At 35.3% G+C, this 11523-nt stretch overlaps 1 protein-coding gene across 1 annotated transcript in view; it reads right to left on the bottom strand.

Annotated features, from left to right (window-relative positions):
* Window positions 1-2449: 2449 nt before the first annotated feature.
* The window catches only part of st6galnac (ST6 (alpha-N-acetyl-neuraminyl-2,3-beta-galactosyl-1,3)-N-acetylgalactosaminide alpha-2,6-sialyltransferase), a 14034-nt gene continuing 4960 nt past the window's right edge, over window positions 2450-11523 (bottom strand). The window contains exons 3-9 of the mRNA XM_081392721.1: window positions 11416-11516; window positions 9496-9670; window positions 5754-5892; window positions 5028-5131; window positions 4724-4807; window positions 4253-4352; window positions 2450-3579 (exon numbers count right to left, since the gene is read on the bottom strand). Coding sequence (XP_081248847.1) covers window positions 3409-3579; window positions 4253-4352; window positions 4724-4807; window positions 5028-5131; window positions 5754-5892; window positions 9496-9670; window positions 11416-11516 — 874 coding nt within the window. The 3' untranslated portion in view covers window positions 2450-3408. The remainder of the gene's footprint in view (window positions 3580-4252; window positions 4353-4723; window positions 4808-5027; window positions 5132-5753; window positions 5893-9495; window positions 9671-11415; window positions 11517-11523) is intronic.

Genomic DNA, 11523 nt, shown 5'->3' with positions numbered 1-11523 from the left:
AGGGGTGGTATAATGCCCTTGTAACAACAGTCTTTGATGTCCCCAGAGTGTGTATGTGAAGTTTTAGCTCAAAATACCCCACAGATATTTTTATATAGCATGTTAAAATTGTCACTTTTTGAGGGTGAGCAAAAACACACAGTTTTTGTGTCTGTCCCTTTAAATGTAAATGAGCTGCTGCTCCTGGCACAGGGGGCGGAGCTACAACAGCTTGTGTCCTTTTACCTCACACAGGCATGCACTGAAAATGTTAATGTTTACGTTCAAACCGGAGTCAGACAATAATGGAGAGACTCAAGAAGAAGTGACAACATGTAGACTGCAACAGGACATTTCTGTATGGTTATTTGATGAATTTATGTAGCTTTGTAGTTATCTTCTAGTCATTGATTAGCATATTCTGTCTTGATAATCTATAAATTGCATTCCCGGGGGAGGGTTTAATGTAAGTTTTAGGGTTGGTGATGTCACTAACCCAGGAGGAATGTCGTGGAGTCCCTATCAGCCGTTTGTTGTAGTCCTTAAAAAACAATTTCTTTAAAAGCAAATATCTTCCTTTGCTTTGAACTTTGAGCTTCATAACTTTGCAGATGTTGTTTATGCTCAAACAGCAACATTGCACACTAACTAAAGTTAAAAAAGTGAAATCATAATCAATCACCCCTTTAACAGAATGATAAGAGACCAATACCAAGTTTCAGTTACTTTAGAAACTTTACACTTAAGCACTTTGTCTCAATTACTTTAGAAACAACAATTCCAATACAACTCCCACACCACACTGCTTCGGGCTGATTCAGTTCCGTTAGAATCGTAAACAAAATCGTACGGAATAGGCTTAACATCTCCTCCTGCTAATACTGAATAAACCAAATTCTCTTCTGTCCTTAAAATTTTCCTTTCAAGATTTTTTCAAATGAGGGGGTTTCCAGACAAAAACCAGCATAAATGAAAGAAAACAGCTTTTTCTTAGCTTTCCCCACTTTTTGTTGGAAATTCCTTGATGTGTGGCTCACCAATGTAAGAAAAAATTATGTGGATGTCGAAGATCTCAGTTTATTACAGCATAGCAGTGGCAAGGTACACAAAGCACTAATGGCGTTGGAATGAACCCAGAACATCCAAATCTTGACCCTTTTATCCTGTTTTTAATGTAAATTAAGTTGCTCTTGTTGCAACAACTGTGGTCTGTATGTTAATGAAGTTGTGACACCCCATTGTCTGAGAAGGTTCTCTGTGTCCCACACCCAGTCCCATTCTACAAGTGACTACCATTTGTTCAGGATGTGATCAACCCAAATGGTGAAGAAACAATATAACTTGACTTTCTTTCATCTCTATGATAATTAAGCCATTTTGGGATGAGCTCATTCTAAAATATATTTTGGAGCGGAATCTGAGTCGAGGCAGACTACAGTTTCTTACAACTGTAAACACTGTGAATTGGTGCAAATATTTAGTTCCAATAAGCAAATTGACATTACATTTTGTCAGCTCACACCATAGGTACATACAGTGGTGTGAAAAAGTGTTTGCCCCCTTGGTAAATATTATCAAATATGGCTGTAAAAAATAAATGTTTACTTTTTTTAAATTTAAACTTTTGATATTTTTTAAAAAAATGGTCAGATGAAACAAAAACATTAGCTCTTTTGGCAGCAAACACTTAAGATGTTTGGTGCACACAGGGATAAAAAAGTACCCCATGTGTAAAATTAAATACTCTGCTGTATCTTTAATGCTGTGGGCCTAATTTTCTGCCAGAGGTCCTGGACATCTTGTTCAGATACGTGGCATCACGGATTCGATCAAATACCAACAGATAAAAAATCTAAACCTGACAGCCTGTGCTAGCAATCTTATAAGGGAGAACAGGATGGAGAGATTCTGTATGGAGGAATGGTCTCTGATCTCTTGTCAGGTGTTCTCCAAACTCATCACGCATTATAGGAGAAAACTCAGAGCTGTTATCTTGGAAAAAAGAGGTTGAAAAAAGTATTTAATAAAAGGGGCCAAACAATTTTTCCCAACGTGTTTTGGAGAAAAACATTCATTTAATAATGTGATTTCCCCCCCACTTTCAATTATTTTACTTCAATGAAAGGTTAGATTTTTGCAAATTTTTTAAATAAAATATCAAAAGGATGCAGATTAAAAATGCAGATTTATTTTTTACAGCCATATTTGATCATATTTACCAAGGGGGCAAACACTTTTTCACTCCACTGTAGATTCTGAACATTAGATTTGTAAATCTCTAGAGACATTTCTCTAAACACACAATCACCCTCTTTTTTAATTTTAAAGGGTTAATTGAGCTAACTAACCAAAGTTCTTTTAAACCAAAACATAAATATAAAATTGAAAAAAAAAAAGAGAAACACTTTAGTGAGGGCATATCCAATGCATTGTGAACAAAATGGAGGCATATCATTTATAAACAACAAGACAATTTTAAAAGATTTATTCTGAGCTTAAAAACCTAAGTAGCGTCAGTTTCCAAAAACCCTTAACCGTTTTATAAAAGTAAAGCAATTTGTAAACTCTAAACAGGAGTGTGGTGAATCCCTAAACCAGTTAATTTGACCAGAATGAACATAAGTTAAATTATTCGGTAATAAAAATTATTAAATACAATCAAGAGATAGCATCAAGTGACCAAACAGACTGTAACAGGATAGATGCAATAAATCATAAAAGAAATTCACATTTTGATTCAAAAAGCTTGTGAAGTCAACATAAGATCATATTGCACTTTAAAACTTCCAAGTAAAGTTAAGCTTTAAACTTAACAGCATACAAATTCTTCTGAAAAACAGAAAACCCTTCTTGATTTACACATGATGCAACAAGTGCATTTTGGATGAACCATATATAAACACATACCTGATTAAAGGAATATGATTAAGAATATAAAATTTAAAATATTCTCTTTGGTTGATTACTTTTGATTTAGTGTGATGCTCTGAAGCCTTTAAACTCTGTTTCTCTCACACACAATGGTAGTCCATCATTTGAGAAGTCCTAAGGCACGTATTACATTAATTCTTGTACGTGGTTAAAAGCAACATCTTGATTAATCTCGCCCAGCCTTTATCTCAAATGACTTCATATGTGTGAAGAAATAGCGGCCAAGAACAAAGAGATACTTCTGAACTTTAACCATGTTTACAAGGCCTCTCCCCATGACACATTAGCCAGTTATTTGTCTCTTGTGAATTGACTTGAATCCAGAGCGTTCACTACGTAGCTTTTGTACGTAGTTCCTTGTTGAACAACAATATTATGATCTTTACCTTACAAAGCAAAAATGCCTCATACAGAGGGGAGAATAACAGGTTTGTACTGGCTTTTTCAGTTCTGACAGTAAAACATCTCATGCAAAGTCTGGCGTCCATCCATTTGAGCTCACTGGCGCATGAAAAGATTCATCAGTCCAGCCTGATGCAGCTCTTGCCACAACTTCATTTCCATGCGCATGTCATGGTTGGCAAAAAAATGCACTGGTTTTTTCTGTTTGTCATAGTAGTGGTCTGAATACAAGCTGTAGTCAGGGGTCATGAACCCATAAGCATCAACCTTTTAAAAACACAAACATCATATAATCACAAACTTTCACAAAGACAAATAAAGTATGTTTTAAGCAACCCAAGCTCATTGGAAATACAAGCAAGGTGGCATTTCTGTAAAAAGATGTTTCAAAGTGAAATGTACAGTAAGTGGAGCTAAAAGCGCAGTTGAACGTAAATCTGGCAACATTTTATTATTTTGGTTTTGCGCATTTTGCAGCAGTTCGGAAATTAAATAAATTCTTTAGTGTTCATTTTTAGCTTGAAACGGCAGGGAATTGTATATTGTACAAAAATGCAAGTAAGAGGGATGCACTTCCAATAAGCGTCTGAGTTTTTTTTATGATGCCAATACAGTCTGTCAGGTGAGTCTTTAATATGTAGTTACGGCGGTCAGCTGTCTGGTTAGATAACACATCTAACATATGTGAAATAAGTGTCACTAAAACAGTGTTCAAACTTTTTACAACTTTTGCTACTGAAGGTGTTTCCATACAATTTGAGGTATAATGTTTTACTTAGTCTTTGTCTGTACTAAACTGTCATTAGGTTCTTATCAATTGTGACCTCCTCTAAATGTATGGATGAGGATATATGGGTGTTTCTACTCATTTTACAGCAGGGCACACTTATAAGACACATGTTTGATGTCATTAAAATCTCAATAAAAAGTTTAAACAAACCTGGTCACATGTATGAATGGCAGCCAGGAGCATTACTGCTCCTGTGGACGGCCTGTAAATTCTTCTCGCACCTGTTTTCAGAAGATTCGAATGCAGGAACCTTTATGATGAAAAAAAAAAAGTTATAAACTTAGATATTTACATACAAATGAAGACAAAACTAAACAAAATAAACATTTATAACATGCGGCTTTCAGTTGATTGCAGCATTCTGTGGTCATATGTGTGTGTATAATGACCACTGAACTGTATAATTGACCGCTGTCTCCTGCAACGGATTTCCGCTATAGCTGTGCCAGATTAATGCGTCTCGTTTCACTCTGCGGGATCTTTCTTCTCATATAATTTCAACTCAGATCAAGTAGTCATGTAATAAGCGGGATAATGTGCAGTCAGCCACTTTGTGTTTCTTGATCTCCCTGTCTGGTATTAATTTTGCAATAACGACTGGCTGAGTGTACCAAAGCTTACCTGTTTCTGAGGTAACGGATAAAGTCTGGGTGGTAGATTTTGAATTTTTCTACTGTCACATCTTCACCAAAGTATGTAGGGGGGCTGAGAGAGATATACATTACAAATAAATTGAGTCTTAATTGTGTATACAATGTACTGTATTATATAAACCCAACTAACATTGTTTATTTTTACTATTTATTTACAATAATGAATAAAAACATTTGCATTTAGGTTTGACTGTATCCGTTATAGCGATCAAGGATACGTTTAAGGAACTTTGAAAATATCAGTTTACATATGATGATTCTTTTATATTTACTTTTTGCTGTGCTCAGGGCCTTTATCAATTGCTGTGTGTGTCGAAGCCGCCCTCATAAGAATGTAATCTCGGTCATGATCTGGCAGGAAAATATACCTGGTCTCCTGAACAGATGGAGAACAAGATAAAGAGAGAGTTAGCAAATAACAACGTGACAACTCAACATACAAATGGGTGTTGGATGAACTTCATCAGATTGTAGTCAAATGACTATTTCACTCTATAATAATTTTGACAAACAGTGGAGTTACTTTATCTGGTCACACTTTATATTAGGGGTCTTTACTATGTCCTTACATCAAAAAAGAAATACATAGACATACATACAGTACAGACATACATACATACATGTTTTGAAGTGGGATACGGGTCATGGTTTGGGTGGGTTAATTAAGGGAAGGGCCAACAGTGTAACTATAGAAATAATTTTTTTAGGTTACACTTTATTTTAAGGTGTCGTTGTTACAGTGTAATTTTATATTTAAGTACTGAGTAATATTAACAACTACATGTACTTACTATAGGGTTAGGGTAGGATTAGGATTTGGTTGAGGGTTAGTAGCATGTAATATGCCTAATTTACAGTTAATACTATGGCAAGTACATATAACATGTAACAAGGACACTAAAATAAAGTGTTACCTTTTTTTAAAATACAAGTACAGTGTAAAAACATGCATGTACACAAGTGCATTGTATCAAACTATTAACTTAAATGTTGGTTACATTTGATATGGGTGGACCTCTGTAGCCTACGCCAGCATAGCTACGCATGGAGTTTCGCATGGTGTTGGTTGAGAACGTGTAGAATGATGTCCGGGATCCCACATCTTCCTCAAACCCCTTAAGAGCCGCACCATTTACCCTGAAGATGGGAGACAGAAAAAGAGAAGCATTGTGATTTTGTTTAATAAACCGTTATTTTCTCCCAAAATAAATAGCCAATTTTAAATTGCCTGAAATAAGTCGTCATTAATTCCAGTCTTATTTTCTGCCTATGGGCTTCATTGGTTGTCCGCAAACAATGTCAACTTTGACCCGCCCTTAAACACTGTAGTTGTAGTTGAGGCCAGGAAGTGTTTAGTTTATGTTGTATAATAGGCTTGCAGCAGTAGTCGGTGTTACCGGAGTTACACTGTGTTCGGCCATACAATTATTATTGCTTGGCCACCACGGCACGCCACTGACATAAACTCTCCCCCTCCCCCTGCTGTTATCGCTAATAACAGTTAGGGGTGTCCCCGACTGGATTTTCATAGTCGAATCAGAATCGTCAAGTCTTGCCTATAGTCGACTAATAGTTGAATCATGTGTGTGGTGGCGGGGGCGGGGCTGTAACATTTCAAAGCCGCGGTGTACAGAAAATCACACAAAGATATAGAAGAAAATGTATAAAAACATTTTGGATCAATAAAACTAAGAAATAACATAACTACAGAAAGGCCACACTGCAGACAGGATTTGCATTTCACATGCAAATCAAATTAAATCGGCTAAATTACCTGTGCGAGCAGGCTCTAAGTACAGCACAACATCGATGCACCGAAAAAATAAACAGTTAATTTACAAAATTAAATTAGAACAGAATATACCTTTCTAATAAATAGAATTACAAAACAAAATAAATCAGAATCAAGTCACAAGATGAGGAGCAAATGTGTGCAAAATGCCTAAAGTGCAGGGGAACATATACTCAAAACACAAGCCACAAAAAGTTAGATTAGATAATCCTGACAGATCAATAAATAAAATAAAAATAAAGAAATTATTAAAATAACGATAGTAGCCAGAATTTTCAACTTTGTCTTTTTAACTGCAGAAACAACAATAAATGCTAAACTGGAGTGGCAGTCTTTTTAGCTAAAAATGTTCACAGCATCCAAAAATCAAATTAGAACCGGCTGAAAAGTTTTGAAATCACTTGTACCCTACCTGATCGAGAGAAATAATCCAGTCTTTCACTCTGTCTGTGTCCGTTGGAGTCTTTTCAAATTGTGTGCGCGGATAAAATACATTCTAAAACACTTAACGTGAAAAATGTTTAACAACTTAATCTCCTAAAATAGTTTAATTAAAATATCAAATTATGTAAAGAAAACGCTTTACTATAGGAGGAACGCATTGCGTTCATATTCTGGGTTCATTTGCTTATCTGCACATAGTATGGTTTCTTAATAAAGTGTGTACTGTATACAGTACATGCATTAAGCCACGTTAAAGTGCCTTTTAAGCGTTTTAAAAGCTTTTTTTACGTTAAAGGTCCCGTATTATGCCCCTTTTCACAAGATGTAAAATAAGTCTCTGATGTCCCCAGAGTGTGTATGTGAAGTTTCAGCTCAAAATACCCAACAGATCATTTTTTACAGCATGTTTAAATTGTCATTTTTTGGGGCTCAGAAAAACGCGCTGTTTTAGTGTGTGCCCTTTAAATGCAAATGAGCTGCTGCTGGACGACACAGGGGGCGGAGCTTCATGAGCTCCCGCACAGTCTCTCAGGACAATTTCATCTCACGGAATGATGATAATATCAGAAACTCTCAGTAACGATGTTCAGTTCGAGTTGGGCAATAATGCCTACAGAGTCAGAGGGCTGTATAGAGATGAAACAGGTATAGTTTAGTAGTTTAATTACGTTATTATAACGTATTTGTCATCTGCTTGTATGCATCCATTATTTATTAATAGCCTACAAGTCTGCTGTCTGAATGACGATCAAACATATACTGATGAGTTTAATAAAGTTTTTTGTACATCACACAAAAGATGAAGCGTCAGTTTTACTTCAGAAAATCACCGTAAGAGCTGAGTAAACACAGGAAGTTATTAGAAGTGCGTAAGTACATAAACGAATTTTGGTAGAGTTGAGGGAGCATTCCTGTGGGCGGAGGTTAGTCAAAAAACGGTTTTAATGACGTCATTAAAGAAGGAAGTAGAGGGATGTAGTCCAGACGGGCCGTTCAATGTAGTCGACTTCTGTTAAATAAAATATCTCGCTTGTATCTGTTTGAAGATGTTAACAAACACCACTATGGAAAACATTCCGTTCAAAGAACCAACATAAATAAAGAATAAGCTACATAATTAACACAAGATATACACTCCAAAATACAGGCCTGCAAACTACCCAAACTTAAACTAATACATAAAACAAACGATTAATAAATAAATACAGCAACAACTCAAAATAACAGATGACAAAGGGGTAGCCAAAAAGGGCTGAAGTCTGTGATTCCTCACCTTTTATCATTATCTACAGGTGTTTCACATCATGATTAACTCAAAGCCCCCCCCCCAACACTCATTACAATCATACGGGCCCAGAGGCACGTCACAGCATTGAACTTTGAGCTTTATAATTTTACAGATATTATTTATACTCTAACAACAACATTACACACTAACTAAAGTTTGAAACATGGGATCACGAAGAACGGGACCTTTAAGCATTTTAGAATGTCCCGTGGAAAACCAACTTGTTAACGTTGGCCGGCAGAAGTGCGATCATGGTTTTCCTGATGCTAAATCCAGCCTTGGAGAATATCCTTTCTGATGGTGTACATCCACACTTTAGATTTTCTTATCCCAGACATTGTTAAAGATTTAAATCTTTGCCACCAAGACGCTCTTCTGTCGATCACGGATTGAAAGTGAAACTTAAATCTGTCACGGGGTGTTTGGATTTATTCACGCACGTTAAAAAATATCTATTAAAAGCTTCTTTCTTTGCACATTTTTATATACAGCATTATCATAATAGGCTGAATATTAACGTATTGACAGAAAACCGGTAGTTCTATGTGAAATCAGACATTGAGCGCCCTCATATAGCCAAAGTGGCATGATCCTCGTTTCATTACACCTCTGCGAAGATTCGACCGTGAGATCGGTAGTCGAATCAGGCTCCTCCTGTCGAAGCATCAAATCTTCGACTATTCGGGGTCACCCCTAATACCGGTGTTGTCTTAAGTTTATATACCCGTGTGAAAATTTCCTCACCATGACATCCCTATTGTCAACATGTTGAGAAGATGCTTAAATTGACACGGTAAAACCAACGGCATCTTAACTGTGTGTCAAGTACTGAGGAAGCCTCTGGAGCTGAAATTCAGATATGGTAATGGGCGTTTTGTTTCCGACATGCGCTGTAAGTGGTAGACCAATCACAACAGACTAAGCCACCTGACCAATCAGAGCAGAGTCGGAAAGGAGGGGTTAAGCGAGACCGGATCCTTGATCGAACCGTTTCAGACACTGAGAAAAAAGGTGATTCTGCAATGTATATTATGAGAAAATTTGCTTTTGACCTTGGATGCATGTAAACCTATTGTAGAAGACCTCCAATGCAAAAAAAATACAAATTAGTAAAAGACTACCAGACATGCAAACTGCTTTCTTTATAAGATTTGCATCACTTTGAGGAGCACTGATATAATAAACATCTGTATCTCTTAATGAACAACCTCCTCACCTGAAGACATAGTCATGTTCATCGATCTCCTTGCCTTTTCTTGAACCATTCAGTATTCCGCCGTTTCCCACCACAGCACAGCGGATACACTGGGATCGGTACTTTCTCTTCTCCCAGTCATCAAACATCAACCGATTTGCGGTTGTATTTAAAATTCCCAGTGAGCTCTTTAAAACTGTGAACAACACACATACACACACACCTAATCGTTTTGGTCCAGCATGTTACACACATCACGTTAATTTAATCACTATAGAAATTACATTAAATAATTACAAGTAACACCACAAATCAATTACACATTAAATATATTTACTTCATGAGTATGAAGTCAGAAGAGTCAAAAGGAAATTAAATCATTAAATCTTTTAAATATTCAAAAGAAAATGAAGGTATTTATTTTAAAACAATTTTTTTTAAAAACAACATAAATTTAATAAAAAAATATTATAATTAGTAATATTTAATGTAAATGATTATCGTTTAAAACATTTCATAAAATTTGGCACAAAATTAGGTTGACACTGGATTTTTCAAATAATAATAACAATAAAATATTTAATAAGTTTAATTTCTTATTTCTTAATTGATTCTAGAAATTTTTAATTCTATGCAGTCTGTATAAAAATGTACCATCAGAAATGTAACTAGTTTTTTCCCCCATAATGCCATGTTATAAGTGCTGTGTTGTTTTTTTATGAGCAGTGGCATTTTCCATCCTGTTTTCATGTTTACTACAAATATGCAATCAAAACAGCTAAATAATTACACTGTAATCTGAACAATTCAATTATATATATAATAAATTATTCAAAATACCGTCAATACCCAAGCACAAAAGTAATGTCGCACTAATGGTTATATCCTCCTGAGACCCACAGAATTTTTTTTTTTTTTTTTTTACATCAATACATTGTTTGGAGTATAAGAAACAAATGGAGAATAAAAAAAAAAAAAAAAAAGATGTATATTTTAGTATATATCCAATGCAAGGAACACCAGAAAATGAAAACAAGACTCTATAACCAAAAACAAAACAAAACTGTATATTCAGTATACTAGTTATTGTTTTGTATAACTTGCTCTCTGTAGAACAGATATGACAATAACGTTGGAGAAGATTTTTAGAAAATGTTTATATTTGCATTTTGTATGCATACTAGTGCCTGCATTTAATAGGCGTTTTATGTAAATCAGGGTTTTCAGGACTTCGACAGCTCCAGGAAAACTTTTACCTGAACCAAACTATGCACAAAGATTTCGACAAAGATTTTCAACTATGGTATGAAAGATATTCTATTAATATTTAGATTAGAACAACCTATTCATTGTCTCTAATTAGCATATTAAATAGCATATTATTTGGGCAACATGTAACAAAAATGAAGTAGCTATAATAATTTGAATAATAACTTGGCAACATTTTCATAATATCTCATATTATGAAAATAAATAATTAATAAATAATGTATTCCCTAAAATGCCTAATAAGCTTGCAGTAAGTCATAATCTGATTTGAAACCCCACTAGAGTTGTCTTGAAAGGTTAATTTATGACAAACAACATGAAAATTAGTCAGATTTAAATAATTACAAAACATCATATTCCCATAAGGGTGCTGAATTTAGTCATTCAGTCAATGTCAGTCAAAGACCAAGTAGAGGGAGTTGTCATGGTGAAACCTCCAAATATTTTGTATCTGTATAAAAAGCATTTGAATGTTTTTCTTTATAGGACATCTAGACTTAAAACTGTGGCTGATATGGTCTCAATTTTTTTTGCTAAAACAATGTCCTCTACAAAGTAAAAAAACTCCATTACTGGGTCTCGGGAGGATAAAACACCTTAGACAATAAAAACACTCTAGGCAAATACATTTGAACTTTTTGGAAGACTAGCAGATTCCAAAAAACAACACACCTTCAATATCAACGCCTCCCCAGCCATGTGCTCCACTGTAGTGACTCAAGCGTTGGTACTGGTCTGGGGTGAAATGCTTTGCCCATTGAAGCACTGGAATACTGTGTA

The sequence above is a fragment of the Scardinius erythrophthalmus genome (assembly GCF_964197995.2).
Source record: "Scardinius erythrophthalmus genome assembly, chromosome: 18".
Classification (NCBI taxonomy): domain Eukaryota; kingdom Metazoa; phylum Chordata; class Actinopteri; order Cypriniformes; family Leuciscidae; genus Scardinius; species Scardinius erythrophthalmus.
This window is presented reverse-complemented; position numbering and strand designations above follow the sequence as displayed.